The sequence below is a fragment of the Pelodiscus sinensis genome, chromosome 29 (genome assembly GCF_052426305.1).
Source record: "Pelodiscus sinensis isolate ZL-2025 chromosome 29, ASM5242630v1, whole genome shotgun sequence".
Classification (NCBI taxonomy): domain Eukaryota; kingdom Metazoa; phylum Chordata; order Testudines; family Trionychidae; genus Pelodiscus; species Pelodiscus sinensis.
Genome location: NC_143080.1, coordinates 1,402,715 through 1,425,425, shown reverse-complemented (window position 1 = coordinate 1,425,425; position 22,711 = coordinate 1,402,715). Strand labels below are relative to the sequence as shown.

The window sequence follows — 22,711 nt, the reverse complement described above, 5'->3', positions numbered from 1 at the left end:
GGTATAAACAAACAGCAAAGAAGCTGGGATTTTATTTATCTGGAATTACTTACATTCCACATAACTGCTTTTAAAAAACAACAATTAGTGTCTATCAAAAATGGATTACATTCCATGTTATACAAAACACTTGTATATAAGTGTGGAAGGTCACAATTAGTGCAACTGATTTAGCATGCAGCCACATGTAATTGTTTTGTCTGCAGAGTCTAGGAAAATATCCAGAAAGAGTCAAACATTCATTTGAATGTGTACTTAATCATAAAGAGCCATTCTGTTTACTTGACCGATTACACACATTATTCATCAACTACTATATATTTAGGAGAGTTGGTCTGACCATGTGTGTGTCTGTCCAAGAACTCCTGATAAATGGTAAGATCTAGGACCCACCAAATTCAGTAGGCAGCTTCCTTTTATCATACCTTAAGGCAACGTAAGCGTTTGGTTGTGCCAGGAAAACGGGCTGTACCTGGAATGGGATTGCTTCTCATCAAACCATACAGAAAAGAAACAGAATCCCCAGGCAAGTGAAAAGAGCCCAGCTCCACGCCTCCTAACCCAGGTGCCTGGCTGTTCCCCTTCGTTAGGGAGTGAGGGGAAATGCAGAGTTGGCTGCATTCCTAACTCTGGCTGGGGAGCGAAGGGGGCAGATGAACCTAGACCCACCCCAGTTGTGGGACATGCACCACCCACGGCTGTGCCCCCTGGAGCTGCAGTGGCCATGGAGAGGCGCTTCTCACCTAGCCCCAAGTTGCTATGGTGATAGAGGGCTGGGGCAGCCCACTCTCCCTATGGCAACCTGAACCCCTGATCCCCAGCCAGAGCAATGTTTTAAATGAAGTAAAGCAAAAATTAAGTGAATTAAGGACCTGAGCAATACCAGGTAAATCTTCTAGTAAGATATAATTGTAGTATTTGAACATGTAATCATGAACATATAATCAACTATTTCAACTAGAACACATTCAAACACAGGCTAAGGACAACAATATCTTTTTATTAAGTATGTGATTAGTGTCTAATTAAATACTTGGTACCACTGGCAACATGCTCACATGTGTAGCTCAGTGCTGCACATTGCAGCAAGTACTTTGCAAGCAGAGTATATTTTATAAACACTTCATTTACTTCAATATCAAATTTCTTTGAACATGTCAAAAGACACAGGACAACTATGAGAAGTCAAAGTTATGCTTAAAATGAGGGTAAATACACACACACACACACACACACACACACACACACACACACACACACACACACACACACACACACTTAAGACTCGTTACATTGAACTCAGAGGGCTCCCCCCTTGGTACTCCTGTTCCTACAAGGAGTAAGGAAAGCCCCAGCCTGCCTCTGTGAAGATGGCGGGGAAACTCGAAGCAAGGTATGCTAACTCCAGCTACGTAATTAACATAGCTGGAGATGCGTATTTTGATTTGATCTTCCCCTTTAGTGTAGACCTGGTCTAAGTGACTCTACTCTGGTAACAACATAAAAAGGTACAACAATAAATATCTGACTTGCTATAGTGTCTTAATTATGAGCAGTTTTGGCTTCAGTAGGTATTTTCCTTCAGGTGTTATAATTGCCCCCAAAGATGATTTATACATACTTACTTCTAAAACAAGACTTCTTATTCTAATTATAGTGTTACTAGTGTGCTATAATACACATTCCCTTTTCTCCTTGGTGACTATCATTTTCAGTTACAAATCTGGAACTGAACTGCACAATCAGATAACATGTTTTCTCACTTTCCACACTGAAGATGCCCTCATATTTTCAAGGCACTCAGCAACACACACTGTCCAGAGAGCACAGGAAGTGTAGGATCACATACCTCGTTTAAAACATAAAGGCCCAAGTAAGGAGCTAGAACAGTTATAAAGAACGGAATTTGAAAAGGATTCAGTAGCTCACATTTTATGAAAACTGCCATAGGCTCTTTATGACTACAAAGGGTATCTAGGCTTATCTGATAGATGGCACCATTAGCAGCTCTGAAACAAAGCTTGAAGTGCATATGGTTTCAGGTCTTAAGCAAATTAAAATGTATTATCCCTTATTTTGCATATGGCTTTTACCTTGCAGTTGATTAGGCCTCAACTGGAGTATTGTGTCCAGTTCTGGGCACCACACTTCAGGAAAGATGCAGAGAAATTAGAGAAGATCCAGAGAAGAGCAACAAAAATGATTAAAGATCTAGAAAAGATGACCTTTGAGGGACAACTGAAAGATTTGGGATTGTTTAGTTCTGAAAATAGAGGGCTGAGAGGGGACATAATAGCAGCTTTCAAGTACCTAAAAGGGTGTTACAAGGAGGGGGGAGAAAAATGATTCTCCTTAACATCTGATGATAGGAAAAGAAGCAATGGGCTTAAATTGCAGCAAGGGAGGTTTAGGTTGGACATTGGGAAAACCTTCCTGTCAGGGTGGTTATGCACTAGAATAAATTGCCTAGGGAGGTTGTGGAATCACCATCACTGGAGATATTTAAGAGCAGGTTAGACAGACACCTGTCAGGGATGATCTAGACCACTGGTTCCCAAACTTTTTGGCATAATACCCTTTTTGATTTTTGAAAAACTCTCATGCCCCCCTCCCCCCAAAAAATAGCAGCAAAACTTGATGGAGGAGGAGGAGGGAGAGGCTGGGTCGCCTCTTGCCCCCCCTGGAATTTCTTCACACCCCCCAGTTTGGGAACCCATGATCTAGACTGCTTGGTCCTGCCATGAGTTCAGGGGACTGGACTTGACCGCTCAGGGTCCCTTCCAGTTCTAGTGTTCTATCATTCACATATCAGTGTAAGTGCAGCCTCACACTAAGAAATACAAGGATAGTATCTGCCACCCTACTATACGGTACACAGTCCTTAGAGAGCGGCGAGGAGTCCTGTGGTACCTTACAGACTAACTGAAGTGTTGGAGCATAAGCTTTCGTGGGCAAAGACCCACTTCGTCAGACATTTCCACTACATGCTTCTGACGAGTGGGTCTTTGCCCACAAAAGCTTATGCTCCAACCCTTCAGTTAGTCTATAAGGTGCCACAGGACTCCTCGCCGCTTTTGCAGATTCAGACTAACACGGCGACCCCTCTGATACTAGTCCTTAGAGAGGATCATTCAAGAAATTGAAGAGAAAATCTACATTCTTGTGATTAGAACATGTGATTTGAATTCAAAGTATCTGGGGTTTGGTTCCCAGCTTTACTGATTACTTCGTTTAACCTTCGGGATGGCCTTCTCTAAGAATGAGAATACTGTCCTTCCTCAGAGTGTTGTGCAGATGAATGAATACATGAGCTGCTCAAATATTGAGCATTATAGAAAACTCTCTAATAATGCTGGCAGAGATTTTCTGCCTCAGCAGCACTTTCTAATGAACTTCCTTTTCCCCCTTAAGTTTATGGAGAAAGGTATCTAGCTGGCAAAGTCTGACACCAGATATTTCTCTCTCTCTGAAGGATGAAAGGAGTGACTTTTACACAAACAAGTATATGAAAGCATACAAATACAGGTGTTTCACAAGACAGGGAAGAACACATTCCTTCATTATCCTGTGTTGAGTTACTGTAGGGGAGCCTGGACAGCCCTGCCTTGACAAATAATGTCTGCCTTGATTACAGTGTGTATCTCTAACAAGCAAAACCCAGGCCTATCTCAACTCTGGTGCACGTAAGCACACAGGCAAGGCTGGGGGAAGCTTTGAGAGGCAGGAATGATTTGCATAAAAAAGCAGATTAAGTGGTACAGTGAGACCACGTCAAGAACACGCGACAATCAACTTGGTTCCGGTACTTCTATTTCTGATGAGCAAAAATTCCAGATACAGCCATAAAACTGTTCAACGTGCACGTAGTTTTTGCAACATCTAAAGTAGCAGGATGCACCCCAAATAAGGGCACTCTAGGTATCTTACACAACACGTAATCAATTGGTAAATATTATTAGAATGACCAAGTCTTGCTTTGCTATAAAATGGGCTCAGTAAGAACAAAATTGATGGGAGGGAGGGAGCAGGATTGACCCACAGATCCCGCTCATTGTAACTCGAAGAAATGGATCCCTTCACACCGGCTACCTAAGAACATAAGAACGGCTGTACTGGGTCAGACCAAGGTCCATCTAGCCCAGTAGCCTGTCTGCTGACAGTGGCCAACGCCAGGTGCCCCAGAGGAGGTGGACCAAAGACAATGATCAAGTGATTTGTCTCGTGCCATCCATCTCCAGCCTCTGACAAACAGAGGCCAGGGACACCATTTCTATCCGCTGGCCAATAGCCTTTTATGGACCTAACCGCCATGAAATTATCTAGCTTCTCTTTAAACTCTGTTATAGTCCTAGCCTTCACAGCCTCCTCTGGCAAGGAGTTCCACAGGTTGACTACACACTGTGTAAATAAGAACTTTCTTTTTTAGTTTTAAACCTGCTACCCATTAATTTCATTTGGTGTCCTCTAGTTCTTCTATTATGGGAACTAATAAATAACTTTTCTTTATTCACCCTCTCCACACCACTCATGATTTTATATACCTCTATCATATCCCCCCCCGTCTCCTCTTTTCTAAACTGAAAAGTCCCAGTCGCTTTAGCCTCTCTTCATATGGGACCCATTCCATACCCCTAATCATTTTAGTTGCCCTTTTCTGAACCCTTTTCCAAGGACAAAATACCATACCATAGTTTTATACAATGTATACATTGTTTTGTATACATCAGTGGTGTCCCTATGCATGGGAATGAAAGGGACCATGACCTTCTTCCTGGTACACTTTACCTGTATGCTACCTACAGTAAGTGAATTAGGCTTAATTATTGTAATATAATACATCTTCTATTAATTGCTTTTGCATTGTTTTGTGCGGTACTAATTGTTTTAGAATGTATAGTATTTAAGGTTTAAATTGTATAGTAATTGTTTTGAAGGCCTGTAAAACTTAAACAACTGTATTAACTGCTTAAAGCTTGCAATAAATAAGAAAGTGGTTAAGTCTCTCTGAAGTATCCTGGTTTCCCTTGGATCTAAAAATTGAACCACATGACAGTTACTAAGGCAAAAAGAAAGGATGGATTCCTGTTGGAAAGTACTGATGTCTGTATATGTGCAGATTTGAACACACATCAGAGAACTATACTGTAGAGTTCGTATGGGAATTGTTGCCTCATGAGCTCCTAATGTTGCACGTTTTCTAGCATGCCTGTCCTACATGTGGTTTCTGGATTGTTCTCCACAGTATGTTCAAGTCTGCACAGACGCAGACATCACAACACACTTTCCTAACTCTAACCTAGGTAAGAATTTGAAATGCTGTTTCTATACTAGCACAGATGGGAAAACCAGAACTACAATATTTTATAAGTGGTTACTCACTAGGGATGTACAATCCTGGATACTCAGTTGAACGTTAGTTGCTCTAATGCATGGGTTCCCAAACTGAGGGGCGTGAGGCGACCCAATCACATATACCGCCGTCAATCCCAGCCCAAGTTTTGCTGCTATTTTGGGGGAGGGGGGGTCTCAAAAATCAGAAAGGGGCGTGATGCCAAAAAGTTTGGGAACCACTGCTCTAATGTTTAACCAGTTAACAGACTGAGCGAGATCTGGGCTAGGGCTGCTGCCTGCTCCCACTCCTGCCAGAGCAGCGGCCCGCCATGGACAGGGGCTGCTCTGGACAACAGCAGCTCCTATTTGCAGTAGGCCCCCTGCAGAGTTGGAGCAGAGCCCTGCCCGTGGCAGGCGAGGAGCTGCTCCAGCCCCCATGGGTTACTGGTTAACTGGAACCAATAAGCATTACCCATTTAGGGTGATACACTTCACCCATATGCTGGTTAACCTTATGCATCCCTATTACCCACCCCACCCCAACCACATCTCTTAGCTGGGATCTGCCTGAAGACCAAGCTGTGAAATTACAACATCAACAGTCACAGCAGCTCTCAGTTAATAACCTAAATGGATTTTCCATTAAAGCCAAGACTGAACTAAGGAAAAGCAATTATATTTGACAGATCCTCCCTGAGATTTTTTTAGTTCAATATTAGCAGCAGTGTGTGTGGGGGAGGGAGGGTGTCTTTCATCGGTATTCTGATTGATCGGTGTCTATGCTGCTTTTCCACTAGTTATTCTGAGCCTCTTTAGTGCTTGCTAGTACCAGCTCACAAATGAGAAGGTAAATAGAATTATTTGTAATGAGGCTGAGGAGAAAAAGTAGGGGAGTTGAGATTTCCTTCCAAGTTCTTAAAGAATCCTAGCTCTGGATTTTGAATAACTCCTTAAACATGTAGAATAGTAATAGAAATGTAATAGAATGATTAAAGTCTTTAATTGTATCCTTTGGTATATATGGCTGTGACTATTTTCTTCCACTATTTGATCTGAGGAAGTGGGTCTGGCCCACGAAAGCTCATCACCTAATAAACCATCTTGTTAGTCTTTAAAGTGCTACATAGTCCTGTATTTTCCTTAGACATGGAAATGTAGTTACTTTACTTCTCTTTCTGTAGTCTACATGTTATTTATATTATGCCTTATTTTACTGGACCTGCAATTTTGCTATGGAATTCAAGATATTTCACAAATTAAATTCACTGATGCTGTACAAAAGGGCCCCATAAATCTTCCCTCAACTGATTTAGCAAGGAGGGTTAATTCAACACACCGCAGAAACACACACATGCATTATATGGCTACTACTTTTTACTTTGAACATTAGCAAAACCTTGGTTATAGTACACATCCAAAGGTTTAGCATGTCAAATATTGTGAGAAGGCATATCTAATACCCAGGACAAAAATAAAATATACAATGAAACAATGAGCGGTTAAAAAAACAGTAGTTTTTACAATCTATAAACTTTATTTTTCAGAGCCAAGCCTGAGTCGGGGAAGTGCACTCTATTGCTAAGGAAACAACCTTAGCAACAGAGTAAATAAAGGAAAAAACCCTCCAGTTCAAATGAATTTGTCCAGCTGCAGAAACAGGGCATTCTGCAGAAGAAAAAAAGTGAATATTATGGGCTAATTTCAGACTACAGAAGAGGAAATGTGTGAATGTGTATATACTGAACCGGTGACCTACCAATGTCACTTGTACATCAGAACCCAGAGGGAACACCTCTCCCTCTCACTCCATCAAAGCATCAGCCCAAGGAGAGCATATAGTCTCATTCATTTGCAAACATCTCAACAACAAAACGTTCTTTTATGTCCCACAGGGCAAGGATTGCTGTCAAACACTTCACCTTGATACAAGCGCCAGCTGACCATCGTTGGCTTTGCTCTAGTATGATCAAGTGACTAATTCATATGAGAAAGTGTTCAATTCTGAACTTCCAATGGAATCAGTGGGAGAAGTGTGGCCAACTACTAGTTTACCATTAGCTAGCTTCTCTTTAAGATGTTACCTGCTTAGTAGTAATCACCGAACAGTCTAACTCACTTTATAAATCTAGCTTGAAAGGATTCACTAGAAGTTTTTCTTAAAATGGCAGAAAAGTGCAAGGAATTTCTGTACTATACCAGAAAAATCAATCCTAATATATACAAACTGATCAGATTTAGAGTGCTTATTAATTTTCCTGGTGAGGTGGAATAAGAGAAATAATGCCAGACAAAATCCTGTAACCACCCTTGACTACAGAGAAAGGGCAAAACACCACTCTATCATCCGAGTGGGACACAGCCACATTAACATCAGTATGGCTCTCAAAAGGGACGGAGCAGAGTGCTTCATTTACAGAGCCTGCAAGTTCTCCTAGTTTTGTTGAAAGGGAAAAAAGCTGAGCAAGAGCAATGTTTCCTTTTGGACTGGAAATGTTATAGCACTGCTGATAGTTCAGAATAATCTAAACTGGGCACTTAATCTTCAAATGATAATGGCGAAGTACCCTAGATTCTTGTAGTCAGCAGCATGAGAACACTGTAGACAGGTCAACACACATACTCTGGGTCTTATGCTCAATTAGTAGAGGGTGAGGGTCATAGAGTCAACGGAAGAGCTGTTTGAAAAATATCTTAATAGTATAAAGTAAAAAGATAGCATCCAAACTTCTAAATAATTAGTTTTGTAACCCAGCTTTGTGCAGCTAGGGAAGCAGCGTACAAAAATTCTTGACACCAATGTAAAACAAGCATCTATTTACTGTCATATACAGCCAAAAAGTCTGTTCGCCACACATATAGGGGCTGTCATTCTGAGTACCCAGCACAGTGAGGGGAAAACGATATAACATTTCAAAAGAATTTCACAATCAGAAGCAATTTCTTACTTCCTTGGCACTTTCAGTCAGCGAAAAGGGTAATAAAATAAGTAGTCATAATGATCAGAAGGCAGTGTAAAAGAGCTGTTCATCAGAAAACTGACCCGCCCTTCTTTCTGACAGTTTAGACAAATAAACATCACCAAAATCCCTATTCTGCTTGAAAAGACTCATCTGGCAAACAGAATAACCCAACACGGTATACAGAGAGCTTTGTGATTATTACTTTTCCAAAAGCAAAGGGTGCCCCCTGCTGCCCAGAAACAACTTCCTCATTAAGCACCAGAATAAATGACTCATGGGCTCAAGCAGAAATTTCTCAGAAGAGTCATGACATTAACATACTTCTCTCACCACTTCTTACTCAAGAGTAATCATATTAAAGATTAGCAATCACAAAATTAACTGATTGCTACCAGGAGCAAAGTCATTAGCATGAACCGTAACTATAAAATGTCCTTTTTGCTTGTGTGTCCAAAAGGCAGCTGGAAAACACAGGAAACGGTTTTGTCCTTTATGTTTAGCTTGTTTTCCCTTCAGAATAGAAGTTAAGCCTTCTACTACTCCCATCATTTTATACAATATCTGCCTTGACACATTGCCTCTCCTTGTCATACCAGTAAACAACCCACCATGAAATTAAAATAATTAAAAAATTAGTCCTCTCTCCAACTTTTACCTGCCAACTCTGGCAGTTTGGCTTGCCTTACAAAAAGTGAATTAGGTGTTTACATCAAAGGAAACAAATGGTAGAAGAATGAATTCAAATGGAATTTGTAAAGCTGTATGAGCTTACGGCAAGACTATCCTCTGTGGTCTAATTTACCCATCTGACTTGGTCAATTTTCAGTCTATATGCCCCTTTTCAAAAGCAACTAAAAATGAGACTTTTGGTTCTGTTTCAGAGAATACAGGAATAAAGGGGAGGAAAGAAAGCTGTTCACTGCACAAATTCCAATGGTAGCTGCCAAAAAAAAAAAAAAAAAAGCAATTTTGTAACTACGTAGGAAGCTGAACCTTATGCGTGAACAATATATTATATACCACAGATATAGGCAGATTTATTGTACAAGTTCTGTAGCTTTTACATAGGGGGGAAAAATCAGCATAGAAAGGAATGATGGTTTAGAGAAGAAAATTAAAGAGTGACTCAAGGATATTGAGGAGGGTTTGAGGAAAGGGTTACAGAATGATGGGGCTGCCTAACTTGAACATCAAACTTTCAGCTTTTTGCAGCTATGTCAAAGGGATAGGGTCAAATGAATTGGCAGAGGAGTAAGTGGCTGAGCGCACAAATAACGTAGAAAATAAAGGCAATTTATGACTGCATCTGAAAATACTCCAAAGCCAGCGAAGGACAGGAGATGATGTGAGCTTACTTCATGGAACAACAAATCGCCTAGTAGCAGCATTCTGGTCTCCCTGAACATTAGTGAGAAGGAAGGGATCCAGGAAGAGCTGAAATATGCAAAAGAGGAAAGGAGCGATCCTTTAGCATCTCGGTTGTCGAGGGGCTCCCCCACTGGTTGTTTAGCAGGTTTCCCGCTGACAGTGGCCAAGTAACTTGAACATAAGAGTTACTTGGCAACATTTTTTGCTATTACTTTGAGGTTTTGGCTAACTGTTCGTCAAATTCCTTTTTGGCCTTCCTAATAATATTTTTATACTTTGACAGAGTTTATGCTCCTTTCTATTTTCCTCACTTTGATTGTACTTCCCCTTTTTAAACAATGCCTTTTCTCTCTCTCTGCTTTTCGTACTTGGTTTTTCAGCCACACTGGCACTTTTTTGGTTCTCTTGTGTTTTTAAAAGTTTCCATGTAGATTGCAGGGATTTTATTTTGGCACTGTACCTTTTCATTTCTGTTTAACTAACCTTGATTTGTGTAATTCCCCTTTTTGATTTTAAATGCCATAGTGTTGGGCTGCTGCGGCATCTTTCCTGCCACAGGGATGTTAAATGTAATTATATTATGGTCACTGTTTCCAAGCGGTCCAGCTATATTCACCTCTTGGATCAGATTCTTTGCTCCACTTAATACTAAATCAAGAATTGCCCTTCCTCTTGTGGGTTCAAGAACGTGCTGCTCCAAGAAGCAGTCATTTAAGGTGTCAAGAAACTTTCTCTGCATCCTGTCCTGAGGTGCTATGTACCCAGTCAACAGGAGGATAACTGAAATCCTCTATTATTGAAGGATTTATTTTTATAGCCTTTCTAATCTCCCTTAGCATTTCACTGTCACTATCAGCATCCTGATCAGGTGGTCAATAAGATATCTGTACTGCTGTATTCATACTATTAGAGCATGAAATTACTACCTATAGAGATTTTATGGAATAGTTTGGAAAGTTACAGTATAATCAGTATCAAAGAGTCAAAAGGGCAGATACAGGATCAAAGGGCCAAGATGTGGATCAGTATGATTGTAACGTGACTGTCGGTGATGCATGGGGGGGAGGGGAACGTGAGCCCCCAAATGTCATTGGTGGCCGGGCCAAGGGGCCCAGTGTCCAGAGCAAGGGACCAGGCCCTTCCACGCTCACTGGCAGTGGTGGGGTAAGCAGATCAATGGCCCCCAAGCTGTCTGCACTCCTCCTGCTGTGTTGCTTGTGGGAGGCGCAGGACCATCCTTAGACTCACCCACGGGGAACAGAGCAATGCAGCCAGAGGAGCAGAGAAAGCTGGGGCTGCGTTGCTTTGCTTGCCTCGCTGCTGCTGGTGAATGTCAAGGGTAGGGAGGGCAGATCCCCAGGTGCCAGTGCTAGACCTGTGGTCCCATCTCTGGGGGGAGGGGGAAGAGGCAGGGTGGGGATGGAACAAGGATAGGGGCTAAGGGATTTGTCCTAGCACCCTTCCCTGGACTGGAGGGCAGGTGTCACATGGCTGGTGTCTCCCGCTGTCCCCCTTCACTAGTTTCTCCTGTAAATGATATTCAAGGATGAAACGATGAGAGAGAGGAGAGCAGAAGAAAGCTAAAAACAGTCCCAAGGCACTCCATGGAAAGGGACAAAGAGGAAGTCACTCCACCAGAAATTAAAGGTTTTGACTGGGATGTGTTTTGGAGACTAGGGATGTTAGAGTGGTAGCCGTTTAAACGGGTACCCAAATGCCTCTGATAAAGAGGCAGCAGCACAGGGTGGCAGGCAGGAGCAAGTATGCACAGGGAGTTGGCTTAAAAGTTGGCTCCCAGCATGCAGACTCCCAAGGGAGCTCGCTGCTGTCCCATGGTTACTCAGTACACATTTTAACATCCCTATTGGCATCTTCAGGCACTCAAGTACATGAGTACTGCTGATGCTGTAAAGAAATAGGGTAGGACTGTGGGCAAAACACACAGGTTAGCACTCTATTGCATGAAAATAGCTGGTCCTCTACCTGAAAAGTGCATCAAAAACCACATTACATTTTACTAGTCTGTGTTTTATTTAGATTGTGTGTCCTGAGATCTTTGCAGAAAAAACCAGGTTTAGCTATGCACACATGAAGGTACTGGATATAAAACAGATAAACAAGTCCCTTTTCTTAAAAGTGGACAAAACAGGTGTCAACTACTCAAAGATACCTATACACAAGAAATCAATGAATAGTTCTACAAAACTGTAGAATCAAGTAGTAAGTGTCATAAGGTAATGCTTTACATGTAGGTTAGCTGCATAAAATGATACTTAATGAGTATTCCAGAAGTGGCAATATTTTGCTTCCATATTTAATCTTTAGCAGAGCTAAACTATTACATATTCATAAATGTGGAATTTTTCTTGCCTCAACTGTTGCGATTTTGGATGATTTAATTGGCAAAGATCAGAGCTTAGACTTGAGCATGAAAGTGTTTATCTATTGTGAAAATGACAAGTTTTTAGCTAATAGCCTTAACTTGTAAAATGTTGAGAGCACCTCTGGTTTGCTGAGGTAGTGTCCAGTGCAAGAAAGTTATCACTAATACCTTACAGAGCTAGAATCTACTGCATAATAAAAATAATGCTGGTGTCCTTAATAATGTGTAACCATTCTCCATTATAAGCACACACATTTTTCTAATCAGAATGTAAAATATCACCCCAGTCTGAAATTTATCATGCAAGTTTTCAGTTTACAGCACTTTTTTTTAAACCAAGTTTGAAAATCAAAATCCATTTTCCCACTTTAAAAACTGCCAGTGGGAAAAAGAAAACCTGAGATTAAGAGAACTTAAATTGTCATTACTGAAAATGTAGAGTTCAAAGTTCAGAAGGGGGTTAATATGCCTGGGCAGTACAATTTGTCCTTGTTTCCTCCCCCATTAAAAAAAAAAAATCACCACTTAATTATATCACATTACTCAACAGAGTGGAAAAGCCCAAAAATGCTATTTTGTGCCTATCAAGTATCAAATGTGTTATGGAAGCTGAGCCAAAATGGAGATATACCTATCTTAGAGCTGAAAGGGACCTTGAGAGGTCATGGACTCCAGTTCCCTGCCCTTACAGCAGGACCAAGTACCATCTCTGACAGATTTGCCCCATATCCTTAGGTAGCCCCTCAAGGATTGAACTTACAACCCTGGGTTTAGCAGGCTAATGCTCAAACCATTGAGCTATCCCTCCAGCTGATCTCAATGATCTCAGGTAAATTGTGTCTTGGTATCTCCCCTCATCAAAACAGCTTTATAAAAACAGGTTAATTAAACCTCTATTTAGACAAAATGTCCTCTATCAGTGGGTAAAACTGCAAAGTTCAACACATCTATAATTATGAGTTTTTTCCTTTTTTATTATTAGTCGATTGATATTAAACCATAAAACATTTAAATATTTTGAGTATGGGCTAAATTCCCACAAGCTAGAAAGATTGGCATGACTGATTTAGTACACAAGGGCCTCACTACAAGTCACACGGTGTTCTATCATGAGGTCCCTCAACCACTTTCAAATCAAGGGCCTCTACATATACAATCCATATGCACAGTAATAAAATCAAAAGTTTCAGTGCACAAATATTTTTATCAGCGGCCAAACAGCACTGGATAATATGACATACCACTCTGAAAAACATTTCTAAAATTCATCTTGTACAAATATTGTTCATAATTGGACCGTTAATCATTGTACTATTTGTACTGCAATCGGATAGGAGGTAATTCAAGTGTATTACAAATATTAAATTTGATCCAATAATTCTTAGGTGGGAGAGTTACATGTTGTTGCTTACTTGCTTGATTAAAAACAGAAGTGAAAATGACATATGGAAGTGCTTGTGTGTTTCAGGCTGCTTAACTTCAATTTTATCTCCTTCCTTAACTCCATCAAAGAACCACCACCACCAATAATCATGACAAGATCAATAGGTTACACGATCAAACCAAAGAAATTCACAGTTCAGTGTAAGGTGCAACAATGAGGTACATAGGAAGCTCTAGGAAAGCAGAGCAGAATTCCACCTATTGTGGCTTTGACAGAGGAGACTGAGCCTTATCCCCTTTAGGACTTAGGCTTGAATCTGGCTCAGGATACTAAATCTAAAATCATTATTATACCTCAACATCTATTCAGTGATTCAAAAGCAGTGTTCATGCTAGTTGCAACAGTGGTTTTTTTGGACATTCATCCATTAAGAATTAGACTGATAAATAAGTCTCAGCAAAGACAACAATTTGTGTAGTCAGGCACAGATAAAGAATTGCTCTCTCATCTTGAAAGGCTGGTTTCCTTTCAGGTCAAACTGAGGGTACGTCTAGACTACAGACACTGTCGACAAAACTTCTGTCGACATAGAGCGTCTAGACACATTCAGTTCCGTCGACAAAGCAAGCTGCTTTGTCGACAAAACCCAGTAGTCTAGACGCAACTCTACAGGCAATAACACCTTCTGTCGACAGAACTCTGTCAACAGAAGGTGTTATGCCGCGTAAAATGAGGTTTACCAGCGTCGACAAAACTGCTGAGTTCTGTCAACGTTATGTCGACAGAACTCAGCGGTAGTGTAGACGCAGGTATAGTTTTGTCAACAAAACTCAGTAGTCTAGACACACCCTGAGATACGTACAGTACAGGGAAGCTTGCATCGTCACTACCTTTTCTGAAAATAAATGACTTCTGTCTCCAGGAATAACTGTTTTGTATTTATCATAAGCAATACATTCACTGAAAAGAAAAAAAAAAAAGAGGTGTGTGGAGTGGGGGAGGCCTGTTCCACTGCTGCTGCTGTCTCTAACGGTAAGTTACTAGTTGTCACATACAGAGTGCCAATTTTGCTAACATCTCGTTCAAAAAAGTGCATTTAAAAAGTTTACAAAATAAAATCTGATTTATGTTCCAGAAGGATTTGGACCATCCAAAATTCAGTGTGCTGGACTTCCAACAGCTGAGTCCAGATGACAGAAGCACACAAAACTGAGAGGCTGATGGAACTGCCTTTAGTGCATTCACTTCAACAGAGCTATGACGACATACACCAACTGAGGGTCTGCTTCTTGGAGAGACTAAGTACTGCCACACTTATTTAAGTAAGACATAGTAGATAAAAATAAGCTTTAAACAGGCAAATCAATTAACCTACACTGGCTAAAAGCTTCCACATTTGGAAATGAGTCAGAGTTCTACAAATAAAGAGAAATCATCTTATAAATTACCATTTCTGTATTTGTTACATGGTTTAACATTTTTACTCCTGAAGTAGCATCTGGACTGGAATTTTCACTAGGCTGGAACTCTTGTTATATTGTAATAATCTGTTGTCACTAGACAACTGAGTAACATGTACTAGTGTCAAGAACAAAACACTTAATATAACCTAATAAATTTTTTAGACAAATAATATAATATATACACACAAAGCTAATACAAAACTCGCGCATCTTTCCCCTTCACAGACACTGGCAAAGTGTTAGACAAGTGCTTGTCACATTTTCCAGTACTCTGTGAACCCTGTAAATTAAGCCCATGTTAACAGGATGTAGGGTATATGCCATATGAGGCATCTGCCAGTAGCCATGGCAAATTTCTCCTTTGAATTTTCACTCACCCTCTATTACTGCAGTTTGTAGTTTTATTGTACAAGATTCTAGCATTTTTAGACAAGCATGTCAGAGTCTGTTTTAAGTCTGTCCTCAGGTGATTAGAGAATTTGTCTGAAAGCCATACCATACCATACCATACCATACCATACCATACCATACCATACCATACCATACCATACCAATCTATTAAACATATGTCTATTAAGTTAATTTTTCCTAGGCCAGTTTTACTTTCTTCCACAGAATGGTAGAAATTTGTATATCTCTATAGATGTTTTATGGCAAAATCAGCTGTAATCCAAGATGTACAATTACTGTATACCATATAATCGATAAAAACTGTCCCAGATTCTAGAATTTTGAATAGCAGCCTAATACTGTAAATTTATTGAGAAGAAAATCATTTTGCAAAACTGGATTACAATTCATTTACCGAGATTTTGTTTCAGCATTTAAAAATCATTTAATAACAGGCCTGACCATAAAATCGTGGCACAACAGAAATGTAGGTTGTAAATGTGACATGGAATGCATAGAACGTTCCTGGGCGGACCAGCCACAGTAAATACAACAGTCATAATCACGAGTGTAAATTCACCTTCATAACTGGCTTTATCACCTGTGAAATAAAGGGTGTATATAAATATTATAGAGAAACATTAAAAAAAACCACCTTGTTTTATTTTTTCAGAAATATGGGTTATTTTCATTTCAGTCAAAAATGTGTATGTTGGGCCAAAATGGCCTAACTCCTGTTCCTAAAATTTCCTATGAAAAAAGAAAGCAATGATTAGATGGCAGAAACTTTGTAATATATCAGCTAAGAAGCTATTTCCAAAAGACCGAGAATGTGCTGTTTCCAAAAAAATTGTGATTAACAGCATTAAACTCGAAAAAAAATAATGCTAGCAAGAATTCCTACCATTTCTTGCTACTTTGAAGATATCCTATCAGCTACAAAAGCCCAGTTAATTAACTAAAATGGCAATCTGTCTACTGCGGCCTTTGGAGGTGGAGTTTGGATGGGATTCAATTTACAAAGCAGCACAAAATAGTAGGAAACATTTTTTGAAACTTACAGTACAATGGCATCGGACCTCTGTGTCTTCACTGAAGGTGGCAACAACTGCCGGGATTGCATAATGTTGATATATTCAATGTCATTTAAACAAAAATACAAACTTGAAACAGCCACTCACTGATTAAAAAAGATACATTTGGCCTTCCAGCCTACCACCTCTGAACCAAATTTGCCATTTGCCACTCACTCCGTGCCTCACAAGTTTATGAAAACAGTGACTTGCCTATATTCAAAGGTTTCTACCCTGTAACTGTCAAACTGCCAAAAAATGGAACTATGAATCCCACAATATCATCTCGTATTGTCTGAATGGGTCATGTTTATGGGACAGAGTTCCATACTGTGGATACATAACTGCATTTTTCAGCAACGTGTCTACGTAAACACCATTTTCCCATTCCAATTTCTCTTCTCATTCTTACAATCAACCAAACACCACATTTGTCACTAACTTCATTTCCCCCTCTCCTAATTCCAGGATTTAAAACAGCAATCTGAATGAGCAGCATTTGATATGATCCCAAAATTAAAATCATATCATAAACAAAAATTAAAACCAGGCCTTCCTATATAAAAGAAGATATGCTTGGCAGACTTGAGAATTTATTTCCCTCTCCTAAGTCAGATATCCCACTCACCTGTGACTTCATAACTCATGAGCTACTGAGTCTCTTCACCCATCAGGTGTGAACCTTTCTAACCCATTCCACACTTCCATCCAACAAGCTAAGTGAAAGTTGTAGAGCAGGATTATGGTATCTCAATGTCTTTGTTCAATAAGCCTAAGAGACACTGTGGAAGGGGAAAGGTAAAGTTTAAAAACTACTAAATAAATTACATAAAAGTTCTGAAATTAACACCACTTCCGAGGCAACCTTGCCAGAGACCTGTTGGGTCCTACTCTTCTCTAAAGCACCTTTTGAGTTGTATGTATGTAAGAATAACTTTAACTATAGAAGTTATATGCATCTTTTTAGAATCACATTTTGATGATTATAAAATTTTATCTATTATACAACATAGGTCCAGCTACACTGAAAAAATTACACCGCTTATTGAAATACATTTCATTTTAGAAACAGACTACTAAATATGTCTATACAAAAACCTCTAAAATAATTTCTGTAGTAAAATAAAGAGTGCGTTAGGAGAGCTACACAAACAAGAAATTTTTTTGTCTTTCTCTATAATGCTTGATATACTGTGATACGTGGCTGGCTTGCTCTGTAGCCGGCACCAAAAGCTGAAAAGAATTCATTACGATACACAGTGATACAATTAATGCTCTGTATTAATCTCACAGCCTTTCCGATTAGTACAAAGGAAACCAGACCTTTCCCCTCTTTGAGGAGAAGTCCAGGATATAAAAGCAAGCATACCTCATCAGCTGATATGAAATTATAAAATTCCACAAGTCTCAGTATTTGAAATTTATAAAAGTAACCGGTAGAATGCAAGCAAGGGTTTCAGTCCCTCTGGTTCCCCTGGTTCAAATGATCACTGCTCATCCAATGGAATTTTCTTGTTTGTTAACTGATTCACAGGAGTACCAGGATGTTCCAAGCGGGGACTAAGAGAGATTGAAAGATCTTCACTAGCTCTCCCTCAGTAATTTCCAGGTCACATTTCCATATGCATAAAACAGGAAAAACAGCTGGCGGAGGCAAAGGTGTTAGTGGTGTTGTGCTGAACTGTTTTTTTCTGCCAGGTGTCGCAGAAAGTTGTCCTCACTCTGGCCTCTATGATTTAAAGGCTCACTCTTAAAAAGGGCTGGAGGTGGGGGTAAATGAGGGACAGGTGGGACCGGGAGATGGTGTGGATGGTGTGGGTGAGGGTGGAGATGAAGGTGTGAATATGGATGGGGGATGGGACGTGGAGGGAGCGTGTTCACTGGGTTCAGGTTGATGGGTGGAGTTGGGGTGGTGGGTGTGTTCACTACAGAAAGGACTGTGGTAGCAGGAGAATTCGTGGTAAGTGGGATCTGAACTGCAGGTGGCACATTAACGGGGCTTGTGACCCGGAAGCACTTCTCCTTGTGAGCCTTGAGCATGTTGGAGAAGCGAAATCGCTGGCCACACACATCACATGGGTAAGGCTTCTCCCCTGTGTGAGTTCTGCGGTGTCTCTTCATGTTTGGGCGGCTGGTGAAGCTTTTGCCACAGATTTCACAGATAAAAGGCTTCTCTCCTATAAGATAAACACAGCAGCCAGTTAGGCTGAAAGCTTCTGCTAACCAAATGTATTTCTGCTATAAGTGGTCAATAAGTTGTATATTCCACAAACTGCAAACTGCATTCTTCCCTATTTATAGACAAAATAAAAGAACACAAGCAACACTGCTCTCCCAAAAGAACCCTTAGTCTTTGTGAACTCCTCTCCCAGCTTCACAGTCTGATGCATGAAGGGACCTTTAAAAAAAAGCTGTGGTAATGAGCTTCTTCAAACCACAGTAACGTGAAGAGAAACCTGCACAATCTCTCACTTTTGCACAGCTGAAATACAGCATAGAGGGCAGTGGGAGAGGAGATTAGGTATCACTGAGTTACTGGATGAATCTGGGTTGAATCTGGCTTTAGGCACAAGTTTGGAGAGACTGATGCACATGGAAGACTTGGCACATTTATGCCCTGGAAGCATGTGCACTTTTCTTAGATATGTTCTTACCAGTGTGTGTTTTCATGTGCTCATCAAAGTACTGTTTCATGTTGAAGTCTTTGCCACACCACTGGCACATGAACTGTTTGTGCCCAATGTGGATGCTCATGTGGGAACGCAGCTGGTACTTGTACTGAAACCTTTCATCGCAGTTCTGCAAGAGACACAGGCAGACTTTCAGGCATCTTGGGTAAGAAAGTAATGAAGGTGCAGAAGCGTATTCTATAGAAATCCAGCAAAGCAGTACACAGCAATAAGAACACATTCAGTCTAGAGATACATTTTTAACCTACTGCTGTTAAATTATCTATGAAACATGCATACACACTAACACCCACCCTTTTTAAGGGGTGGGTGAGTCCACCATTAGGAGCATTATCTTGTGTACCCAGGAGGTATGGCCTTAGAGAGATTTATGAAAAAAATCAGAGCTTTGAAACTGCTCATCAGATAGCTAATGGCCAGAAATAATATGAAAAATGACTCGCCATCTGGATAATTGATCTAAAAGTTTCTTCCTACCCTCCTTCATTCCTGGTTTTGGAAGAAAGGGAGAGCGCTTCTTACGTTCTTGCCCCCCAAAACCAATACCCCCTTTTCTGCCCCACAGCACTCTCAGCAGAGGAAAATGACATACATTAACTGGCTTCGCCTGCTGCAGCACTGAACCAAACCAGATTCTTGACAATTTTGCATTACTGCTACTTGCACTTATGCTCTGCTCTCCCCGAGAGTGAGTACATTTTTTCTATGCTTTACTCTAATTAGATGCAGTTATATAGATGAGACATTTTCACATTTGTATTATATGCCTCGTGCCATTTTAGTACTTCATTTAAGTGGTGAACTCACCTCACATCTGAAAGGTTTCTCTCCAGAATGCTGTAGGGAATGCACTTTGAGCGACATACTGCGTTTGAATGATTTTCCACAGGTTTCACATGTAAATGGCATATCCTTTGTATGTGCTGAAACATACATGTACATTATGAAAAAAGTTATTAAACATGCTACAAACATTACTTCATTCAAAATCTCTCATTCTAGAGTCCTGAGGAGAAAAGCTGGTACTGTGGCAGTGAATTCTATCTAGCGTTCCCAGCATTATATGGATATACATTTTGGCTGTGTCTAGACTGGCAAGTTTTTCCGCAAAAGCGCTTGCTTTTGCGGAAAAACTTGCCAGCTGTCTACAATGACCACTTGAATTTCCGCAAGAACACTGACTTCCTACTGTCTGAAATCAGTGCTTCTTGCGGAAATAGTATGCTGCTCCCGTTCGGGAAAAAGTCCCTTTTGCGCAAAGCTTTTGCGCAAAAGGGCCAGTGTAGATAGCTCAGATTTGTTTTGCGCAAAAAAGCCCCAATCGCGAAAATGGCGATCGGGGCTTTTTTGCGCAAAAGCGCGTCTAGATTGGCACAGACGCTTTTCCGCAAAAAGTGCTTTTGCGGAAAAGCGTCCGTGCCAATCTAGACGCTCTTTTCCGCAAATGCTTTTAACGGAAAACTTTTCCGTTAAAAGCATTTGTGGAAAATCATGCCAGTCTAGACGTAGCCTTTTAGTTTCCCCTCTCCTAACAGATTAAGCTAAGGAAGTGAGGTTACTTATCATTTTTTTATTTTAAATATAACGCATAAGAGAGAGAGTTAAGAACCAGGTATACAAGGTATCAGGCTCAGCAAACATAAGCAGCAAGAACTCACCAACCATGTGCTTCCGCACATGGGCCATTGTGTAGAACTTCTTCTCACAAATCTCACAGGAGAACTTTTTTTCTGCATATCCGTGAACAATCTTGATGTGTTCATGGAGAGACCAGAGCTTCTTGAATGATTTATTACAGGAAACGCACTGAATGAATGGGACAAACAAAGAAGCTTAATTCATAAAGACGTTCAAAGCCACAAGTATGCAGAAGGCACAGAACTTGCTCCAGGAAGAACGTCCCCAAAACAAGCAAGGCAGTCAGAATCCCAGCATGTACTTCAGCTCATATTTACTACTTTAAGAAGTTGGAAAATTTAGATACACGTACAAGGAGTACAGACCAAAGTGTAGCGGAATGAGGGAACAGAGGTTAACACACTTGCAGTTTGGTGCCATCTGCTGAAGTTTCAAGAGCAATGCAGCTACGATTATCCTATTTATAAAACCCGGTGGACTCTATAGTGCGAGCTCACGGCTTAGTGAACACTAAGAAGCTTTGTGGACAAAACTTATGCTGACATCCAGAAGCTGACAAAACAAAACTCGCCAGAGGGGGTTCATACTTACTCCTTTTGTTAACAGATTACATCCACACTGGAGGCACAATCATAGACAGTGGGAGCAATGCACTGGGAATATGTATTCTATGGTGAAGTGTTGTAGGAAGACTGAGCTAATTGCATCTTGAGATTCCCTCTGAGTTCTCCCATAGCCGCCTCAGCTGCTGGGAGCGACATCATGAGTAGCTCTGTGAGCGTTCCCTGCTGAGGAATGTCTAAGCAGCATAGCAATCTGTTCCCCTCCCCCAGCAGCAACCATCAGCCTGCCATTGTGTTCCCAGTGCAGAGGCGTAGGAGGGAGCAGTCCAATAGTTTGCTCCCTAAAGGGAGTAACACACTCAGCTCTCAGATACTTCCTGGTGCTTTGAAAGAGGAGGAGCACATGCCTGCAGAGCAGCAGAGATCAAAACACTGAGCAGAGGAACCAAGACAGGCATTGTGGGATACTGGTAGAAGCCAGTTTGATGTTTGTTTTGTCGAACAGTCCACGCTGGCTCTTTGTCAACAAAGGAAGGGGAAATGGAAAAAAAAAGTGTCTTGTAGGGGTAAAAGATTTTGGTTGCTGAAATGGAGACTTTTTCCCTATAAAAGTTGCATTGTAGTGTGTACACTCTCAGTGTTTTGTCATCAGAAGGCAGCTTTTCATGACAAAACTTGCTAATGTAGACAAATTAGGCTGAATTGTTCAGATTATAGTACTGGGAGGAGAGGTTTAGAATGTCCATATCAGGGTTCTTGTTCTGTGCCAAAGAGCAAGAAAACTTGTAGGCTTTGCATAACTCTTGGAATGGCTCTACTTTTCTTGGAAGCAGAACTATATAGGAAGAAACATCTTAATGTCAGAGCTTCCTTTCCAACAAGCCTAAAGGAGACAGAAATACATGGCCAGATTTCCCTGTTTCTGGAACTCCAGGCCCTTCAAATTTGACGGTTGGAAGGCATCATGCAAGCACCTTAACCCTGACCTCTTGCACTTCTGGACAGTGCTGTTCCAATCTTGAACCTTCATTGAGCAGGAACTGCCAAACGTGTTGTAGTTTTATGAGGTGGATAGATAAGGAGTAAAGACTAGAGGTGTAAAATTCTGTTTAATTAGTTAATGGGTAAAACGTTAAGTTTAACCAGTTAACTAATTAAACAGGGGCAGGCAGGAGGGGGCCATTCTAGCCCACTGGACTGGACTGCCCCCTCCTGCCCACCACAGCCGGGCTAGAGCAGCCCCTGCGTGTGGGCAGATGCTGCTTCAGCCCCGTGGTCCATGTGGGCCAGGAGTTGGCAGCCTCACAGAGGGGGAGCAGTGAACAGAAGTGGCAGGGAGGGAGCTGCCAGCTCCCAACCCTCAGGGGGCTGCTCCTGGTTAACCAATTAATAGTTACCCAGTAAGTGTCACCCATTAAGGGTGATGCTTACCGGATAACCGGTTACCCCCTCATATACCTAGTAAAGA

General features: G+C 40.9%; 1 protein-coding gene across 2 annotated transcripts in view; it reads right to left on the bottom strand.

The window, feature by feature from the left end:
• Window positions 1–980: 980 nt before the first annotated feature.
• Window positions 981–22,711, bottom strand: part of ZNF652 (zinc finger protein 652) — a 53,709-nt gene continuing 31,978 nt past the window's right edge. Inside the window, exons 3-7 of one of the 2 annotated variants that reach the window (XR_012898029.2) lie at window positions 20,701–20,848; window positions 19,850–19,965; window positions 19,007–19,151; window positions 17,722–18,529; window positions 981–17,134 (exon numbers count right to left, since the gene is read on the bottom strand). Coding sequence is in view for 1 of the 2 variants with exons in the window: in XM_075911380.2 (XP_075767495.1) it covers window positions 18,015–18,529; window positions 19,007–19,151; window positions 19,850–19,965; window positions 20,701–20,848 (924 nt within the window). In the remaining variant the exon portion in view is untranslated. Of the gene's footprint in view, window positions 18,530–19,006; window positions 19,152–19,849; window positions 19,966–20,700; window positions 20,849–22,711 lie in introns of both variants that reach the window. The other variant, XM_075911380.2, reaches the window with a different exon arrangement.